Source organism: Phymastichus coffea, unplaced genomic scaffold, assembly GCF_024137745.1.
Source record: "Phymastichus coffea isolate CEN01 unplaced genomic scaffold, Cenicafe_Pcof_1.1 PCOF00018, whole genome shotgun sequence".
In the NCBI taxonomy this organism is placed as follows: domain Eukaryota; kingdom Metazoa; phylum Arthropoda; class Insecta; order Hymenoptera; family Eulophidae; genus Phymastichus; species Phymastichus coffea.
The window spans coordinates 5,360,426-5,382,584 of NW_026706829.1; the positions used below are offsets into that span (position 1 = coordinate 5,360,426).

The 22,159-nt window shown below is 37.2% G+C and overlaps 1 protein-coding gene across 5 annotated transcripts; it reads left to right on the forward strand.

Annotated features, from left to right (window-relative positions):
- Positions 1-496: 496 nt before the first annotated feature.
- LOC131675260 (nephrin) lies at positions 497-20,902 on the forward strand. 5 transcript variants are annotated; one of them, XR_009303025.1, is made up of 16 exons: positions 497-643; positions 4,508-4,690; positions 5,532-5,822; positions 6,612-6,908; positions 7,077-7,225; positions 7,736-7,889; positions 7,979-8,281; positions 8,449-8,730; positions 9,492-9,785; positions 9,856-10,034; positions 10,123-10,546; positions 12,005-12,163; positions 12,565-12,692; positions 13,372-13,561; positions 15,489-16,433; positions 16,510-20,902. XR_009303025.1 is itself a non-coding variant. In XM_058954174.1 (15 exons), exons 1-15 carry the CDS (start codon positions 526-528, stop codon positions 16,001-16,003), a joined length of 3,660 nt encoding a protein of 1,219 aa, XP_058810157.1. In that variant the 5' UTR covers positions 497-525; the 3' UTR covers positions 16,004-20,902. The 5 variants fall into 5 exon arrangements, 4 of the variants coding, with proteins under 4 accessions (XP_058810157.1, XP_058810158.1, XP_058810159.1 ...); XM_058954174.1 differs by lacking the exon at positions 12,005-12,163 and adding an exon at positions 11,785-11,937 and having other exon boundaries at positions 15,489-20,902; XM_058954175.1 differs by having other exon boundaries at positions 7,077-7,213; positions 15,489-20,902.
- Positions 20,903-22,159: the final 1,257 nt, after the last annotated feature.

Sequence of the window (22,159 nt, forward strand, 5' to 3'; positions counted from 1 at the left end):
CGCGCTCAAAGTTTGAACCGGAGGGAAACTGCGAGCGCACTTCCGCGAGACTGATCCCCAAGCCTGCGCGAAAGTTCCCAGGGCAGAGCCAATTCGTAGTTTTCATCCCTCTCTGTGGAGTTTAGTTTGATTCCGTCGCCTCTCTCGCTTTCTGTAATGAATTCATTTTAGGAGCGCACGCAATCGATGCCAAAAAGCTTTTTCGCTATATTACTTCTCCGCCGTGAAGTCATCGAAAAAGTTTCTCGCAAAAGTAATAGTATAAAAAAGAAAAATATATGTATACAGCCGTGTGGCCTACGTGAATTTTTTATTCACTTTCCCTCTGGCGCGTGCCAATTTAATTAAAGTTCAATGACGCAACGACAGCGACGGTTCATACGCGTTGAAATTCTTGACGTGCGATAAAAATTGCTGTCTAATGATTACGAACGTTTGGTTTTCGTTACAGCGCCACCGCAAACCGTGGAAGTGACCAGCCACCAAGCTCGCGATGGCAAATTCGAAATCAAGCAGAACGAGTCGATGAAGCTCGAATGCACAGTGAGAATGGCCAAGCCAGCAGCTTCGATCGTCTGGTATCGTGGCAATGTGCAGATCAAGGGCGGCGACATCAGTGTCACACCCGTTCCCATAGCCGATGGTGAGTTCTTCTGAAAATTGAAATTCCTTCTTGTTCGGGGAAATGCGACGAGTATGAACTTTACCATAGTGCACGCTCGACTATCAAAAACATCTTCGTCAATCGAGAAATTACCGACGAGGCAGGAGTTGATGAAATACTCCCGCGCCGTTGAAACATTATTGCCTTGCAGCAAGATCAAAGGCAAAGAAATAAGCGGTAGATTGAATTTAATCAGGTTAAGCGAAGCATTTTATTTAGTGCGAATTTTCAGTGAAATATTTCGTTTGAATATGCAAGATAGCATTACATTTTTCGAATACACGCTAACATTTTTTACGCGATTAAATTGTTGGATATAAAGCGAAAGTAAAGCAACACGCGGAGTTTGCAAAAGCTCTTTCTCGCCTCCTCGTTTCACTAATAAATTAGGTCATTTCTGTAAGTACATCCTCAGCGTTAATTAATTATGAAAATAACGTTGTAAATTAAAGCGCGAGCTCGCTCTTGCTCTGTTTGGCTCAAACGCAAAAATAATTTCATTAAATTAATTAACGCACGGACGAGAAGATATAATTACAACGAAGTGCAATTCGCTCGCAAATATAAATATATACGGATTGTCCAGCGTTTCCAAGAAGGCAATGATGCCGAGATTTTTTTCTTACTTTTTGTGTAAGTCGTTAAAAAAATTATTCATCCGCGTGACTTTAGATTTCATTTCGGGTAATGAACACGCTAGACTAGACTGTTCGAGTTCTTTTTTTTATTTTTGGGTAAACTCGAGAGGGATCATAGTCAAAAAGTCGCCGCTGTTAAGAGAACGCTTGCTTTTTCTCTCTATTTTTTTTTGTTTACCTGTTATGAGGCTTTTCTTATTCAGAAATGTTTTTCTTTGTGTGCGGGATGGGAATGGGTCGGAAAATCAGAAGCAAGTTTGCGCTCTTTGAACTGGAATTTTACATTCTTTTGTGGAAGAGAGACTGACTTTTTGAATAAAAGCTTTGCGGGATTTCTGCCAATTTTAAAAAAGACTCGTGAAGTCGTTTGTGTAATTTATGTCGACGTCTTTCCTTCCGAATTATCATTAATATTTTTTTCACTGTCAAATTGATTAATAACAAGTTCGTTGTTCTCTGTAGTTCGCTTTGAATATTCATGCTCTTCATACGGAAAATTTGTCAGTCACCCGAAATATTTCCACTATTTGCCGATGAATTATTCAGCGCTCCATTATACCACAAAGCTGCGCCTGAAGATTATTTTTCTTAGGATGACGAGGGCGGGGAAAAAGAAAAACTTTTTAATTATTTCATAGCCCAGATGAAAATAGCCTCGATGTCTCTAAAATAAAATGAGAGAGATACGCGCGTTACCAGAATTTCTCCACCAGTCGAATAAATTAAAAGAGTCGACTGACGAAGAGAGGGGGAGGAAAATGCAAGGACGTTAACCGCAGGGCATTCGTTGATTTCGGGAAAGTTGGACACACGCCAGAGTTATGTACCGAGCAATTGAACAAAAAGCGTAGAAAAAAATTTGGCTGTCCTTTTTTTCTCAGTTTTCTTCTCCTTCGCTCTTTCGACGTACATTAGATTTTAATCGGAATCGGGTAAAGTATGTTTACGCGCAAAGCAATCCTGAATGTCCATACAAACGAGAGAGCAAACAAAACAAATAGGATATACAGTGGCAAAGAAGAAGCAACAAGGTAAACACAAGGGCGAGGCATTTACAACAGTTGTAATTCGCTGATGAATCAGGCGAAATTTTTTCCTCCTCCCTCATTGGCTTGAACTCGTAAGATTTTACGGGTTAACGTTTTTTTTTTTTCTGTTGTTTTTTTTATGTCGCCCGTGCCATCGACTTTTACGGCCCCACGACGGCGACGGCGATCAGCCGAAACTGCTGGCAAAAGCCAAATTACGAGGGACTCGCTTTATTCCTCGACTGCGCCAACAGAGAAAACTATTGATTTAAAAGCCCGCGTATGGCTTTTGTTGCGTTAGATTTCTTTTTCCCAAAGTATTTCCTTGTTTATTTTATATTTCGTGAGGATATCAAGATATAACTGAATAAGATATAACTAAATATTAAATGCTTATAACGTAACTTTGAACGATATCCAACTCGAACGTTATAATACAATTGAGTATACGAACACAAATGTAATCAGACATCGTAAGAAATATTCTTTACTGTATTACTTACAATTTCACTTTAAATACAGCGTAGCTTTGAATTATGAAGACGTCGTGAAGTTAAAAAAGTATGCGTCGAAATCTCATATGCACCCAGTGGACCTCCTTAATTATCTCCAACGCTGAAAAATCCCGGACGACGACTCGAAACCACTGTCGCGCGAAATCCTCTCTCCGGACTGTTGGGTAAAGTGAAATTTCCTGAGTGGAAAAAACGAGGAACAGACCGAGAGCTAGATGGTGAAAAGTGAGCTCTTTCTCTCTCTCTCTCTCTCTCTTTCTCATTGTTTGCACCTGTGCGACGTAAAAAATATGAAAAGAGTTTTGGAAGCGGTGGAAGAAAATTGCAAATGATAATTTTTTTATGATAAAAAATTTTTAAGTTTTATTCGCATATTCAACTTGAATTTACAACCTGGAGTATATTACATTTTTTTTATTCTTCGCACTTTGCTCGTATAAAAAGAAGAGAGAGAGAGCGAGAGAGAGAGAGAGAGCGAGAGAGAGAGAGAGAGAAAGAGAGAGAGAGAGAGAGGAAAACGCAAGAGGCTCTCGTGTACAGTACAGAGATATTTTAATTAAAATTTTTTTTCATTTTTGCCACCACTTGGCACATTGTTAAGTTCTTCATCCACTTTTTTAAAGAGCGTAATGTAACTCTATTTAAAAGAAGTTTTGATAGGTCGGAAGCCGATGATAGGATATTTTGCTAGCGTTTTTAATCTTGTATAACCTCAAAAAAAATTTTTTCAATCAGTCGAGGAAACATTTTTCATATTTTACCAAGAATGGTCTTTCAATACTCCATTGACGTATACTTAGATATTTAAAAAAAATTTTTTTAATTAGCCCTTCGTTTCTCTGTGATTTTAATTAAAAATTTCGTGCGCGCGCGCATACACCATCGACAGCATAAAACAATATTCTTGAAAACAAGACATGAAAGATTTTTGAAAGCAGCGCTAAAAAGCTTCCGAGAGCATGCACACGCGCGAATGGTCAGCTTCGTGCATAAAGGGAGCGCCAAATAAAAAGAAAAAGAAGAAAGAAAAGTGCCAGAGCACGCGACAAAACGCAAAAGACAGACGAATAGAGTGAGAGAAAGCAGCTAGCAGCTCTCGCGTGCAAACGAGCCGCAACTAAAAGCTCGACGCCCTGAGGGCGCCGGGGGAGCTTTTAGCTCGGCGAATTCAAGTGGCCGAGAGCTGATGCTGCTGCTGCTGCTGCTACTGCTGCTAGCTGCAAAAGCGCGCCAGGCCTAAAGCGATTCTCCTGCACAGCTTGCCAGAATCTTGCCGTTAGTAGTTGTTGTCTGCGTTTTTTTTTCGGTACTCCGGTACGCTAAGCACGGTAAAGTTCAGTTTTAGTTTTTGGCTTGCTACTTATTTTAACTGAATAAACTTTCGTCTGTTACGAGAATGAAGAAAACGAATCCTTTGATTTTAAGAAAGAAAGTCTTCTATATAGTAATAATTTATAATTATTGCATCTCAAGATTCATCTAAAAAACAGTCTAATCACTGTTGTTCGAAATGCCTGAATTGTCGGTTTACCAAAATATCAACAGCTTGCTCGACGGATAATCCAATTAGAAATTCAAATAAGCAACAACACTCTGGAGGGGAAATACGACGTCTATAAATAATGCAAGACAGAGCGTTTGATTGGTCCGTTGATGTTACAGACAAGGACATACTGAAAGCACCGGACCACAAGGATGGTAAACTCGAGAAGTACGACACGCATGGCTCAATTTTCATAACATCGACACCCGACGACGACGAGATGAGTTACACGTGCGAGGCCAAGCATCCTGCTATACCCATCGAGAAACCTATGCGTGCTACTGCGGTACTCTCCGTTTTCTGTAAGAATCACTTCTATTTTTTTATCGTGTCATGTAAATGTTTTAAAATAATAACTGACTTCGAAAAATGAAATAAACAGTGTGACTTGTAACTCTTTTAGAAAAAATATGAGTAAAATCCTATAGAATAACGTATTACTTTTATCTATCTTATCTAACTTTCAACTCTTCTCTCTCTTTCCGGAGTCGTAAAACGGATACGAATAAACGTGACGAGCGTGTAACTTTAGCTTTGTAAAAAAAAAGTTGAAAATAAAAAAAAGTGAACTAATAAAAGATTAAATCTGCACTTTCTTGAATTATCATTTGTTTTTTTTCTGATAACGCTGAATCTAAAGAAAGAATCCGTCGATGAACGTGTATTCGTATAACTGCTTGCGAGGATACAGGGAAGAGAGAGAGTGAGGAAGCCGGCAAAAAGTGTTTGACGCCAATGTCAACGACACTTAGATACGACGTTAAAGAAAACTCTGAAGCTGAGAAAAAGTTTATCTTAATTTTTAACTCTTTCTCCATCGAGAAGGGTTTACTCGGGGTACTCTCCTTAGGGAAAAATAAGGCTAAGCTAATCATTACATCATATTACAAATGGATGGGTTTTGTATCATTCCGTGAATAAAAAGATCAATCAAGTATTTGGGTTGATTGTACGACCGCATTTCGCTACCGTTATTCAGCATATTTCATCCAGAATGATCTTGTTTTGAATATTGCACATAAACACACGTTAAGCATAGCTGTACGTACTCATAAATATGCACATATCGTAAAATCATAAATAACGAACAACACATTGTAAACTAATACTTCAAAGCAATAATCGTAAAAAATTCATCAACAGATGCACCAGGACCGCCATATATCGAAGGTTATGCCGAGGGTGAAACATTGCGTCGAGGTCAGCAAGTCGAACTGACTTGTAAATCTCGTGGTGGCAATCCACCAGCGCAAGTAGTATGGTATAGAAATGGCGAGGTTGTGCACTCAGTATACACGACCGAAGGTAGAATCTCAAAGAATGTACATTCTTTTATCGCCACGGCGAGTGATGACAAGGCCAGGTTCGAGTGCAAGGTGTCCAATGTCATGAGTGTCACTCCTATGATTACTCATGTTGATCTCAGTGTGTTGTGTGAGTATAAATTAATTATATATAACGTGTGAAAATTCTTTGTTTTAAGATACGTAGTATTGAGAATAAACAAATTTGTTCATTTATTTTTAACACAAATTGAATGTACTTCGACCTCGTTTGCACGGATTAATAATATATATTATATATCAATAGTAAAGATATTTTAGGTGGCTGTATCGATTTATGAATAAATGAAATTTAAAGGATCACAGAAATTTTAATCTTTAATAAAGTAAATACCATGGAGACACTGTTCAATAATTTGCTTTTTGCTAAAAGAAAATACTTTCAATTTGTCGGTTCATTACTTCAAAAATATTTACTCGGGCATTGTACTTATTTGCACAATTGATTGAAATTGTACATTGATGTGTTTTCAAACTCATGTCGTAATCGATGTACAATTTCCAACAGTAAAAAATGAAAATTATATTTTCAACAATTATTAATTTTTCTTTCCATCGGACTCCCGTACTATTGCATACGCAATTCGCGAAAACATTTGTCATGTGAGTGCATTTTAATCATGAAAGCACGGTAAAAGAAAGCTATTGCAGTATAGTATTGAATGGATAAAAAAAGTTTATGGTTACGACATGAAAATTATTTAATTGAATGTAATATATTTTCTTTAATATTTCTCTTGAATTTTGGACAAAAACAGTGCTTTCAATTCGAAAAAAATAGAGAGATTTAATCTTAACGTTTGATTATAATGAAATAATTAAATTCGTATCTTCGAATTTCAAATAAAAGAAACAATAATTCGATTCAATCTCATTACAGTTTCGCCAAACAAAGTAGACCTCAGTGGACCAACGGAAGCGAAAGCTGAAGAACAAGTAACGATAACTTGCACGACCGACATCTCGAATCCAGTCTCGGAAATAAAATGGGTTGTCGACAATCACAAGATAAACAGTACATCGCAAGTAATACCCGCATCTGAGGGTGGTTTTATTACAACCTCAAACATCACCTTTACCATAAACAAAATGGCACAACGTGCAGTAGTCGTCTGTCATGCCTTTAACTTCAAGCTGTCGGAAACCATCGTCGGCACTCACACCATCAACGTCATCTGTAAGTTTAAAAAAGAAAAAAACTAAATTTCGCAATATCGATACTCAAGGAACCTGGTGTAATCCAAAGACGGGTTAAAGCGGTCTTTGGCCATAAAGAAAAAGTAATTGAACGTTGTCGGGGCAAACACGACAATTAATCTCTATGTGCGTGTGTATTTGTGTGTAGATCCGCCGTCGAGGCTGGAAATGGCTGGTTATGAGCAAGGAGCTCCCATCGTCGCCGGCACCGTACTCAAGCTCTCGTGCACTGCAATATCCGGTAATCCCCTGGCCACTATAACATGGTATAAGAACGACAACAAGGTACGTAAAAAGGTAATTGATCGGCGCTTATCCTCCTTCTGTCTTTAGTCAACGCACACACGCGCAACATGTATTACATACACCACCATCACCATCTGCTTTTGATTTATAATCTTTTTGCCCTACTGTGGTGGATAAGTATAATTGCATTTCATTCGTTCTTTGACTCATTTGCTTTGTCAATTTATTAGAATTCAGAATTTCATCATCACTATAATATAAATCACCTACCGATTGCAAACAGAAAAAAATTTCTCGCACATCACCATCAATATTCCTTTGTCACCATAATCAAATCCATCACGTCATTCACGCGCTTTCTTCTAACTACGATTCAAAAGCTACGTACTAACCCGCGTAAAGATTAAAAGATCAACTTTTGCGCGGAAAGAAAAAAAAATGAAGAGAAATTTTTTTTCATCGCGAAATCGAACAAAGGAAAAATACATGGGTAGGCAAGTCGGCAGCGAAACAGAGAATAAAACTAACAGTTTTGGAAATTTGGTGTTTTGAAACGCGCAGGTGTCGAGTCACGCACGACCACGGGACCACGCTGTCACGAGTGAGATGATCCACCTGGTCAACGCCTCCGACAACAAGGCTGTCATCCGTTGTGAGGCTAGTAACTCTGCTACCCAGATTCCGCTTGTGCAAAGCGTTCATCTCAACGTGCATTGTGAGCATTTGTTTATTGAAAGACGTTCTTTTTTTTCTTTAACTATATCATTCGCTTTTGAAAAAAATCCGTCACTTTTACACACACAGTTCTACCGGAGCAAGTCAAAATTAGCACGGAACCTAAAACATTCAGGGCGGGTGAGAAGGGTCGTTTAATATGCGAATCGACGAGCAGTAACCCGCCGGCTGAAATGTCGTGGTGGAAATCGGGCAGTCCAGTACGCGGTACGACAAATAGCACTAAGGAGGGTCTCTACGGTGGTTACATATCCACTGTCGAACTTGGACTCGAGCTCAGCGAAACTATGAACAACGAAGAATTCACTTGCCAGGCCAAGAATCCCGAGATCGATCGCAGCATACATGACTCTACCATGCTCAACATTTTGTGTAAGTTCCTTTTATTCAGCCAACTTATTTTTAGCCCCGGCTGACCATATTCAGTTTGTACTACTTGCTTTACTTTCGAGTGCAATATTCGCGGGTTTTATTAAGAAGACGCGATCCAAGTGCTTTTACAAATAATATTAAAGCAAGCACGAATGCTCAATTTGCAGACAAACCAGTATTCGAGAAAATAGCCGCTGGCGACTTGGTTGGCTTAGAGGGGGAGCCGTTTGTCGTCTCGTTGTCAGCCCACGCAAACCCAAGTGCAATAACATACATATGGTCGCGGGATGGTTTACCTTTGAGTAACGGTGCTGCAGGTGCAAGAATCGCTGCTCGAGGCTCGACTCTCAATATTACAAGGCTCGAGCGCAACGACGCTGGTACTTACAACTGCGAAGCTATGAACGAGGAAGGATCTACCTTTTTTGAGTTGAATTTAACTGTGCAATGTAAGCCTCAGTTTAGACGCTTGATTCCCAATTTATGTGCGATAGGTATATCATACACATTTATCATTTTTAAGTTGACTTTTTTGTGTGTTTTTTCATATATTGTTTTCATTTCTCTCATACATCTGTCTCTATAGTGTTTAACAGATTATTTGCAGTGAAAACATTTTTATTCAGTACTTATTTTCATTGTGATACGTGCGAATATTATTCAATAACCATTGCATGAATTTATTTTCATACACAATTTTTTTAAATTTTGTTTATATTTTCTCTTTTTTTTTAAGATTTTATTTTGAAAGCTTCAAATACACTATTCATCGCGTCTTCTGCATTCATATATATGTGTTATTTAAAGTTAACATACTAATACACAACACATTACATTTACCAAACATTTATGTTCAATTTTTTATTTTTTTCTACGATACACCCCGCCAGGACATATGCTGTTTGCACATACTTTGCTTTTAATCCAACTAAACATCCAAATGCATTGAAAGAAAGTTGTTTTACTTTTACAAAGCGAAATAAACACTGTTATAAAAGCTCGAAATGTTATTGTGTTACTCGTGTTTGGTCGTAAAAAGTTTAAACGAACTTAAAAGTATCAAACACGCGGATCCAATTAAACTTTGGTGATAAAGTTTTCGGCCAAAAAAAAACAAAGAAATTAAACTTTCTTTCGATGATCCAAATCTAAGAACTCTAAAATAAAATACTCAACACAAATCATGCGTGTGCTTTGAACGTGTATATAGATCCAGTAACGTTAATCCGTACGTCGACATCGGGCGTGGTGTACCCAGCGGGCAACGAAGCAAAGCTATTTTGCGAGGTTGAGGGTTCACCTTTAGGTGCCGAGTACGTTAGTTGGTACAAAGACGGCACGAACGTTGCCGAGCTTGGTGGGCATTACATCACTTACTTCGCCAATAAGACGTCCTTCTTGAGGATTCGCCGACCCACCGAGAGAGATGTCGGTGAATATAAATGCAACATCAACAATGGCATTAACAATGTTACCTCCGAGCCCATACTTTTTATCACGAATTGTAAGTTTGGCTTTTTCATTCGACTCTAGAAGCGGAAACACGATTAATTTTTTTTTTATTTCGACCGCAGTTAAACCAGAAATGGCGAATTCTCACTTAACGAAAAAGGCTGCCGTGAATAGCGGTGCGAGCGCTCAGCTTTATTGCAAAGCTCGCGGTTCACCGTTGCCACAATTTACCTGGGTGTTCAATGGTAAACCCATACTGTCAAACATGACTGATTACAAGTACAAGCTGACCTACATGAACGTGAGTGCCCGACCGAAATAAAACTCGCGCCACTCAGCCTGCGAAAAATTTGTTGCAATGAAACTTTCGTTTTTTTTTTGTGCCGCAGCTGTCGGAGCTGTACTCGCAATCGATCCTAACGGTTCAGCATGTAAGCCAGTCTGATTACGGCAAGTACGAGTGTCAAGCGCATAACAATATGGGCCACGCGACAGAGCTAATCGGCCTAGACGTAACCTCACCGCCAGACGAGCCAACTGACTTAGAAGTGGTCAACGTCACGCACGACAGCGTCACCCTCACGTGGAAGCGTGGCTTCGACGGCGGATTGCCAACGTCTCATCAGATTAGATGGCGAGAAACTAACGACGAATATGACGTCAACTATCGCTATCTCGACGTATCACCTGGCAACTACACCGCTGTTGTCAAGCACCTAGCACTCGGCACCTCTTATGTCTTCAGTGTCAGAGCTAAGAATTCCAAAGGGGAAAGTCCTTTCTTACCTGATCTTGTCAAAGCTCAAACTTTACGTAAGTTCAATGCAGTATATTTGCATCAGTGGCAATCGCGGTAATATAGATATCTATAGTGCTCTTGTATTTAGTTGCTGCGCTTTACGAGGATTATATATTTTTTATTTTTGTGGTGGAAAATCGGATCTGTATGGTGGTTGGATTATTAGGTTTCACGCTTCTTTTTAAGACTAAACAGGTGGTGCGTGAATTACTTTTTCTATTTTTTACAGGATGGAGATTATTTGAGAGAGCTGAATATAAATGTAATCATTCTGTCTAGATTGTGTCAGTCGTCTCGATAAATTGTATTGTTTTAGTTTTTGTAGCAATTTCATATTGTTCGAATTTTTAAATCTCGCACCACAGATGATCCATCACATTTTAGTAGTAAATATTTGTTATAGTGAATAGCGTAGAACCAATAAATGTAAATGTGTCCGATTTTCTACCTAAACTGGTAAATGACTATGCAAATAAAGTACACATTTCGCAAATATCGAGCCATTACAAATCGAAACGCGATGTTGATAATTAAAGCTAACATCTGGATATTTTACTTTGCTATTCAGAAACCGTCATACATTAGGTAATCATAGATTTATAAAATATATCAGCCTCTGGTCTGTGGTAATTACATAAGCGAGATACACAGATACATATACACGTTACGTTCATAAACTCAACTCTTGGAAAGCTTGCGTGCATTAATATAGTTCATAAATATGCTATTACTGCCAATCATTCGTGCATATTACCTTGTTTATTCATTGAATGTTTATAACACACATAATGCTTCGTTTTCGGCGTAACGTAAAATTTACTTCATTAATTTACGATGGGGAAAAACCGAACGATGTAGATTTTAACTATTTCCGTTCGATTTACGCAATAAACATTGTATTTATTAGCCATGAGCTATAAAAATAGCCTATTATAGTTTGAAAGAGAGAAATAGTCGCAGTTTTCGAATAATACGTGGAATTTCCGGACGAAACGAATCGAACTGTCGAGTGCAGAGGCTAAAGCGTAAACAAAGCGTGAGAGCATTGTTGCGCCCCCGAGAAGGGGAGGCATCGCGCATGCATGCGTGAACTTTTGGCTGTTGCATCCCCACACGTACGCAATCGCTGTACGCCCTCGCCTCTCTCTCTCCCTCTCTCTCTCTCTCTCTCTCTCTCTATCTTTATCTGCCTATTTAGTGTTGTTGCTTTAGTGTTGTTTGGGTGACGGGGGCATTTCTGCTTGGGTTGCAGGTGAGGCACCGCCCAACGAATTGATCGTCAGCGAGATCAATTCATCGTACATCATCGTTATTATCATCGCTGTATCCGCCTGTGCTTGTCTTCTCATTGCCACGCCAATACTCTATAAGGCCTTCGTCTCGAAAAAGAAGGCTCAAAGATCTGGTAATTGACATTTATACGAATTTTTCTTTCTTTTGTTTTTTCTTTCGGATCGCTTGCGCTCTCATAGGACCCGAGAGCGCGGAGAATCATCCGCCAGATGTGCTGAGAGAACGTGGCGAGAATCCCATGAAGTATGTTTACACGATTGCCGCAACATCGATCGTCTTTTTTATTATTAATGTCTTCATCATGTTGTGGTATATCGTGAGAAAGAAAAACAAGGATCGTAAGTCCAGGCATTTTTGCCATTACATTGATCTATCTTCGAATCATACATACATACATTTACGACATTTATGCATTTCCACCTTGCATATTCGTGTAAACTGATCTTATTGGTTTTTATCATGTCAGAGATAACTTTTTTTACAATATAGCGAACAATTTTTATGAAATTTTAATTGGAAAATAATATTGACTCGTTCACGGATAGAATGAAATATGCATTCATGTATGAAACAATTTAATATTGAACGTACCAAGAATGCATATAAACTGCAACAAATATTTGCAAGAACAATATTCTGGGACAAAGCTTACACATTTTAAAGCAATAATTTCCTCCATCATATTTTACATTCCATACCTTTTTGCGAAATTCTAACGTGATTATCATTTTCCTTGCAGGTATAAATAAATCACAGACGGCAGACATGTACGCACCATCAACGGTAAACGGTGACACGATGACAGGCGAATTGAGTTCAGTGTCAGACGAGAAAAGCGACGTCAACTTCGACGCAAATGATTACGTGGTCAGTGCGATCAGTCAGTATGTTCTAAGTAACAAGTAACTCCGGAGGGTAGGTTTGAGTTCTGTTAACCCTTTTCATTTTCTTCCTCCTCCAAAAGAAAATTTTTTTTGTTTCATTTTTTTACGTTTGATTTTCACCCTCATTAGCCAGCTTATACAATCCTTACTATACATATATCTATTTCTCACTACCTCTACTCTTTCCTTTACAAAGTCAAATCTCTAACTAATTAATCAGTCCTCTACGTAATATTTTTTCTTCTCCTGCTCCACTTTCTTCTTTCAGCCAAACGCTTAGATCCTCCGGGGGTTAGTATCAGAGCCAGACTATTATTTACCGAATCAATTATTACACATATCTCGTACATTTGTTTTGAATGCAAAAACTTCAACATTTTACATTCGAACAACTGATAAAGTTGTAAACAATTGTACGGCATATTTAACAATTCTAATTTGCACGACCAACATCAAATAATAAGATTAACAGTTTTTTTTGTTTGCACGTTATCTTGACACTAAAAATTAACTCGACCTACTTTCCATCGTATTATTTATTATAATTTTCACGTAGAGCACATTTTGGCTCCTCAAATGATTATGTAAAGAATATGTCATCGAAAACATCGAATGTGAGTGACAGCAAAAAATTGAATTTTAAAAATATAATGAATAAACAGGACGAAGGGCGAAAAACCGCGGCGAGCACGTACCTGATAGACCCAACTCTGCCGGACTACGGTAAAAGCGGCCTGGAGATGCAAGTGCACCAGCAGACTGGTACCCTGAATCGACGAAGTAATCACATCCCAAGTATCCTGAGCATGGACTCGCCGCCGCAACGCACCACCGCAAGTGGTACACTATCCGGTGCGTCACCCACCCAAATCATCAACGCTACTACTACTACTACTACTACTACTACTACTACTACTACTACTACTACTGATATCACCACTACTACTACTACTACTACTACTACTATTACTTACTGCGATACCACTAACTGCACCGACAGTCTCACCACGATGATGATGATGCCTAGGTGCCCAAGACAAGACCTCTCAAGTTTTATATCGCTCTCTCTCTCTTGGTGTCTGTTCTCAACGATATATTTAATATCATCCATCGCGAAGCTCTATCTTTACTTTGTTTTTTTAACGACACTGGTCAGACCATTAGATCACTTTGTTTATTTTCAATTACAAAGTACTTTGTAGCGCGGCTTCCTACTGCAGCAAGATCATTTGCTTTTTGATCATCATGATGTATTATCGGCTTTTATCATATATTTTTTGCCAGATTTACATTGTGCTCTATTTATTTTGTGATCGATCGACTATCGTAGACACTTCAAAAGTTGTTATTTTTTTACGACACTTGTACACGCTGACTTAAGCATGAGAAATTAGCGACACTCATACTCGGTCTGGCCATTTTTATTTTGTTTCGCTGTTGCCCCCCCCCCTTCTTATTCGTATCAAATCCCGAATGTGACTGTTCACTTGATGTTTCATCAGCATTCATTAAGAATGAAATTTTCAACGTGCACCATTGTCATTATATTCAGAACAATTTTTAATTCACTTTGTTTGCACAATTGTCCAGATGTATCGAGGCGATTCTTTATGCACAATAATAATCTCTCTTTTTCTGTCTTGATTGTTCTACTTTTGAATAACTAATAATAGAGACAATAATGATACAAAATCAATATACGCGATGTTCTGCCGCTATAGAAAAAGATTGCTTTGTGAAAGCTTAATTGGTAATTTAAAAAAGAATCTGGTGTAATGACGTTGATATAGAAAATCAATGACCAAGACGCCGCATTCAAGTGAAAGTCTATAGTCACAAATCGACTGCAAAAGATGATTATGATTTTTCTCGAGATTCGCATTAGTCTACTTTTTTCTTCTTTTCCTTTATTAAAAAGATGCCAGAAAAGGCTGCAGCTGCAAGCAGAGCATGATAAAAGAGAATATTAGAATTGAGATACTTACTTTGTTAGCTTTTCGATACAGTTGATATCATAGTTATTACCGCTGAAAAAGAGTATATATATTTCGATATGAGAGAAAAGGCACGTAAATGCGCGAGCTGATATATTTATGCTTGTGAGGTTTTTCTCTATGATTTTTGCATGTTCGTTTTTGTAAACATTATTTATGTTATATTCCATATAATTATCATGAGAACATGCCAACAAAGATACACGATTATTGTTACAACGACTGTGAATGAAATCTGGCGAAATGGAATTTTTGAGAAAATTGTTTCAAAATTGAAAATTATCAAATTTTTGAAAACGTGTATCTTTTATAAAACATTCAGCAATGATTAATGTTTATAAAAATTAGCATAGTTTGATAATGTATAAACTGTATTAAAAGATATTGGGCTTTGCTAACCAGCAACTAAGTAAATCTAAATGTTTGTAACAGACTTATACATTGTCACTTAGTAATATGGATATTCCGAACCATGATTAATTGCATAGTTGATTGAAAGTTGATTAAAACTTTAATTTGATTAAATATCTGAAAACATAAAAAATGTATCAGGCAGACTTATCGAAGATACGGTCTTTAAATACTCGACACCTGCGATGCCTGGCTGATTATATTTGTGCAACAAAATATTTAACGATAATACGAAGTAGCCAGCGAGCATGAAAACACATGCTGAAAGTCTGCACGCTATGCAAAAAGTCATGCGCCTTGTGATCGAATGCAAAGCGGCGTGATTGGAACAATCAAAAAAGTTCTACAGCAAGTTGGTGTTGAAACTGTTTCAGCTTCGAAGTCGAGCTACATAGGCAACCCGAGCCCAGCCCCGCCTGCCGACGTAAATTTTTACAGCGTAGAGATGGAGAGCGGTCGCTTTATGGGATATGAGGGGACGCCGAGCCCGGCGCCGACCTCGACGATTCTCGAGGTGGCGGGGCCGGGCGCCTACTATCCTTCGCTCAGTCCTTCGTCGGGACTCATGCATCCGCACCCGGGTGCGCCAACCTCCTCGGCGCATCCTCATCAGCATCAGCAGCAGGCGCCGCAGCACCATACGTCGTCTCAACAATTGGTAATGGGAGTGGGCACGCTGACGAGGACGAGGACGCTGCCGCGGCCGGTGCCCCCCCCAGACGTCACTGTTATGACTGCCGGAACAAAGTCACCCCTGCCGCCGACGGTACCCCCCCCGCCAGCTACATTTGCACGTGCGGCCCCAGGCCCCGCACATTCCCACGGGCACCCACTGTCAACTTTCACATCGACGCCGCAGTACTCTGATATTGACGGACACCTCGTCTGAGCCCCCCTTGTCGTCGTCTTGCACCCGGCCGCTGAGCTGCCGCCGGGCGATCGGACCGCTGCCGCCGCTGCAGTCGACGACGACAGCGACGAGGACAGCACGAGGCTGTAACGAGCAGAGCCGCGGCACGCCCACCGCACGTCGAAGTTCAGTTAATCGCTTCGCAAAAGATCACCGAACAAAGCGAGCCCACGGCCCTTTGAACTTTGCACTCGTCTCTCCGGCAAAATCAAACCAACAGAAAAACTCTATCTGCGGTTTAGTCTTGTAAATAGTGCGTGCGCTTCTTCGTTCTACATATATAAATATACATATTAGATACATTATGATGGCGATAATCGTATAATGGTGAAACCAAAGTTTTTTAAATCTTGAATGGTGAATGACGACTGCGCGTGTCGCCGACGGTGCGTTGAACAAGTCAATATATGTATGTATTCTTTCTCCTCGACATTCACACATTTTACACACACAAACACGACAAGTTGTAAAGTTCTTTTTTTTAGCGTTCGAGGAGTGCGAGAGACGATAAAAAACAGTCCGCGCGCGTTGCGCGTGTATGTCTGTATGTGTGTGTGTGCGTGTATGCGCGTGTTTTGCCTTCCCCTGCTGTCACGCGGAGAGAAGCGGCGAGAAAACATCGAAAACGATATATTAATTGTGTATTGCAACATTCGAAAGACGTGAAAGTGAGTGTCTAAAGCCGTAGTGATAAAGACAATATGTTAGTGTGCTCGCGACACGATATACGTGTAAAAATTCTTCGTCTGTATCTGTTGTTTTTTTCTTCTTCCTTCCTCGACCATCTCTACAGTACGACATTTGTGTGCGCGCCTTGTTTGTACATGGTACGGCGATACTTCCTTTTTTGTACATATTATTGAATCTGCATTTGCCCCCTCCCCTCCCTCTCGAAACAATGTGTCCAATGAATCTCATGTATGCGCGTGTACACGTGCGTCCTGTGTATAATCTGTGTGTAAGACTTTTTTATACACGTGTAACGCGTAAGCATACATATATTTTTGCAATTTAATTTAATTCGTTCGTTTTCTTCTTTGTGTACATAAAATAGCGACGTGCGCGAATCCGATTTTCCTAAGAATAGACTCCGCTGGTGTTCGTAAGACTTAAAAACAATGGATAAAATGAGGGTCTCTCTCGCGCATCTTTAAGACGTCGAAGTAACGATCACACTCTACGAATTTCCGAAAGTGTGTGCGTGTTGTGTCGACGTTGCATAGAATGACTTCCGTTCGTTGCGTTGTCGCGCCAACAACTCTAAGTAGCCGGTAATATTATATTTTTTAACCGTTAATAGGATCGAAAAAATGGTAATTTGAAACGTACGTTTTTTGGCCTACTCATTGTGAAAATAATAGTAATAATACGAGCGACACGCGATATGTAAACGTGTAACACTGTTTTAACGACATATGTGTAAGCGTGTACTATGCGACACCTGAAAAATAATGTTGAATCTTTTTAAAAATTTGATCGAATATATATGAATATATTTTTTAACGTGTTTAAAATCTTTTTATTAATCCGCTATGGAAAACAAATTTTCTCTCTACGATTGTCTTCGATTGTGATTATGTTTCCTGTTTGTTAGGGAAAAAACTGTATAGTTCGAGTAAACGATCTGTTGAATATTTTTCAGCTGTCGCGTGCTTTAAATAGTGTGTGTATCGCTGAAGGGGGAAAAAAACATTTATGAATGAGACGTTTCTATAGGATAACTGCTGCAAATATATTGTTAAATTAATTATTGAGATAATTTGTTATCATGTCAAGAGAGAAAACCTGTGAAGCTTTACGAGTAATTGCATAATTGTTAAAGGATGTAAAAAGAGAGAGAGAGAGAAAACCAAATGTTACATGTACGTGGAGCCGATTTTGGCGCGAATTAGACTGATGGATTAGAAAGAAGAAGAAATCATGTGGGAAGATTTATACGCTCAATTAGAGAACGTGTTCGCGCATAATTAAGAGGTTCTATTTACATATACATGTTTTATATTTGTAAAAATCATCTATTAATCATTACCTAAAATAATAGAGAGGGATGACTCGAATTTTCCAAGAGCTGTGTGATTTTCAAACTGCAAAGAATGTAGTCGTGTTTTCGTAAATCATTAATCGTCTATGTGTTCAAAACTACACTGATTTTTAAATTACTCGTTTATAGACAACGAATTAAAATTAATTTTTCTAATTGGTAGATCTTTGCACCTTGGAGATGAATAACGCTCTGGAAAAACGATACAACAAGGATGATCTTTTATATATATAATAATCGAAGAAAAAACTAATAATTCTGTTGATTATTCTAAGGCATAGTCAATCCTAATTATACAATCATTAAGATTATGAGAATCCAAGCGAGCAACGCTAAAAAAAAGAATGTACGAAGTGAAGTAATTATTAATCATTTTAACGATGTAAATATTGTAAATAACTGATTCTTAGATAGATATTGAAAATTGAAAAACATGCATTACGAATTACATATATCAATAATTACATTGAAAGAATATGATGATGATCGAGAGCTTTTGTATTAAGTAAAAACCGTATAAAGGTCGATGTTTTTTCATCGCACACTTTGCAATCTTCGCGCAATTTTTTCCTCAAAAAGAAAAAAATACTCTTTGTATATTGGTGGAGGTCCTTTTAAACAGAAAATTGAAAAATACACATACACACAAAACAGATAATAAATACTGTGTATTATGAAACGAAAAAATAACTGCGTATGTGCACACACAGAATTTAAAGGCGGTGGAAAAAAATACATTACGAGATTAAGAGCTGTATCATTTTGACGAGAGTGTATTGTGTATATGGATACTATCGAATAACAAATCGCTAAATTAAGTAAACTTTTCATGCTCTTTTCTATTTATGGGAAAGAGAGAGAGAGAGAGAGAGAGAGAGAGAGAGAGAGAGAGGGGGGAAAAAACAACCAACAAACTTGTTATCACGCGTTATCTTAATAGAAAAATAATATTCGAATGGAAAAATGCTTGTTATAAGCTACAAAAAAAATAATGAGGCACTATAAACACAAATTTAACTCTTCCATTGCGTTTTTTCTTCGATTTTTTTGTTGTTTTTGATAGTCAACTCTTGCATTTTTGAAATAAAAAATTCAATGCCAATTATTATACTCTATGTCAATCATTTATTAATTTTTCAATGAATTTTAACAACTTATACACTGTATTGTCGGACTAATTTTATACTGTATAAGACTGGAAAGTTATAATCGAGTATACGGTGAACAAATATTTGTACATAAAATGCAAATCTTTCAAAACCGTTCACATTTCGATAGTTCAAAAGCACATTTGTTTTTTAACTGATCTCGATTTGATACCAATGATATATGGGTAACATGCATCATGTGCTAATAATTCGTCCGCATCTTGTCTCGAACTGATTTTTTCAAAAGCTCTTTTTTACCACATTGAAAAAAATATCCTGTTGGTTCGGTACGCACGAACGCTTCCACCTATGTGCCAATACATTAAGTAAATGTTTTTCGATGTGTAATGTAAAAGTCAAAAAAATGAAACCAAAAAGTTAAAAAAAAAAACAAAAAAAACATAAAATAAAGTAACGTGCGAGATGTGCGCGAATGACACATTTTCATCATCAAACTCATTTATATTCGTAAGTATTCTGTGTAAACAGAGAAAATTTTTAAAGAAATGTAAATCCTCCGTCTTAATTAAGGGTATAAAGAAAGGGGAAAAGTAAACGGGAAAAGTAGATATTCTGAAAAAGGCACTTGTGAAAAAAACCATGTAATGTTGAGAGATAGAAGACAGGTAAATAGCAGAGAGGTTATTGAGAATGAGAGAGACAGCGTTAGAAAAGAAAAAGAAGAAAAGCAGAAAAAAGCTCTCCGATAATGATAGAAAAGAAAACTTGTATAATATAATTAAAAACAAAAAATCCATCATACATTAATTATTGTACATATATATAGTATTTTTACATTCTAATTCTAAATTCCATTTCCGATTCTAAATGGTACAGTACAGCTCTGTGTGCTTCGCCTGTCATCCTTGCATTATAACACACCGTCTAAAAAAAGAGAATCGATTTTTGATATATTGTTTTTGTTTTCCTTTTTCTCGAGAAAAGTCACTATTATATTATGTACGCGTCTTTTTAAAAAAATTACGTTACGTTATATCGTTATCGATAGTTCGTAAGTTCATTTTGTTCTATTTTAGTTTGGCTACTTTGTTACTCGATAATATGTACAAAAAAGTGCACGAGAAACGTACGTTTCCTTCGGCAGTCGGCTTTCATCTTTTTATTTTTGTGCGTTGATTACATTATATCTACGTCGAAGACGACTGAAAAGTTATCAATGGAAAGAAGTGATGAACGCGTTTCTTTGTATTTTTCGATGGACGTCAACGAAACAAATATACACGAAGACAAAGTGAAAGCTCAATACGCTAGTCCTTAATTTAAAACCAAAGTACGACGAAGTTATAGTGAATTTCGAAAAGAAAAATGAAAAAAATGCCAGAAAGGAAAATGAAAGAAACGTCACTCTTATAACCGTCTTCGCGGAGCATAAAAAACGAACGAACAGAGATGATCTGTAATATGGATTATGATAATTAAATGATTCAATCATTGTAAGTAGTTAAAAGGGAACGAACGAATCCGAGGTTAAGCATTTAAGCCGCTAAATATTTGAATAAGCCAACTATTTTACACGTACGTTTAACTTACAATCAATTCTCATTTTTATTATTATTATGATTATTATTATTAGTTATTGTCTTTTTATTACACGATGAATTTGTAATATGTTATTTTACACACATAGGACTTTTGTCGTTTAGCAATACGGAATCTGTCTCTGTACATTGTTTTTCTATTGCGACTATTAAAGTAATTATAAAAATTTACTTTTGTTCAACATTCTTTTCTTTTCCTAACTTTTCCTTTTCCTTCACTTCTAATATACCTAACTTTGAACATTTCCATTTACTACAGTCTTCTTTATTAAATAAAGAAATAATTTGGTTGGTACCCGAATAAAGATGTTTAAATTCAATAATAACTTGATGGCTTTTTACTTTTTGAATTAAAAAACCAATGCATATGTACAGTATACGCTGCAGAATCCACAGAAGTAATTTACTCACCTGTGTGCGAAATTGATATAATAATAATTTAAAAATAAGGAGACTCTAAAAACTAAGTGATATACATATCACCGAAATTCAACAAATTATTTACTCGTTCTTAACCATCCAATTTTTCAATTATCTTTATAATGTTAGTATGTATATATATATTTTTTTCTAGTATTTTTTATCCAAGAAACAAATTTAAGTCTTTTCAAATCTTGGTAATTGACTACTTCTTATTCTTGCTTTACTATTCGAGTTAAATAAATGATCTAATCTTAATGGATAGGATTCTTTTTACTTATGATCTTTAACAACCTCTTCTGTATGTTACGTAATAAGTGAAGCTTAGTTGAACGTACACTACCCTAATTTATCAAACCATAATTTAAGGAACCTTCGAAGTAAGCGTAGTACAAAAACAATAATACTTTTGTACTTGCAAATTTTGATAATTTGTAAAATATGAAAATTAAATATTTAGTTCTATTAACCGCATTATTTAAATCATAGCTCTATTTCAAGGAAAATAAATGATTATATCTAAATATTTACATGTTTCTACTCACTTCAATCGACTATTATGAATTATTATTTTAATTTGACTATAGGAACGCTATCTATGTAGCTTCCGAAAATTATATAGATGAGGTTTTCTATGTTCAACTATATTAATATTATTGTCATCACGAATTTTCATTTTATCACTTATATTTTTTTATCATTTTGAATTTGCTTTTTATAATATCCTCATGACAATTAAACAAATGATCAATCTTTTCTTTATTAGTAACTATTGCCAATTATTTTGTTGATATTTTTCCATTACTTCCGAGGATTTTTGTTACTATGTTCGGTTTGCTTTTTCTCGTGCTTCATTCTAACATCTTTAACTACTTTATTCAAAAATTTAACGTAGTGTTTGTATTATTTTTTCAAGCATTCTTTATTTCGTTACAACCTTCATAATTCGTACAATTATTCATTCTAA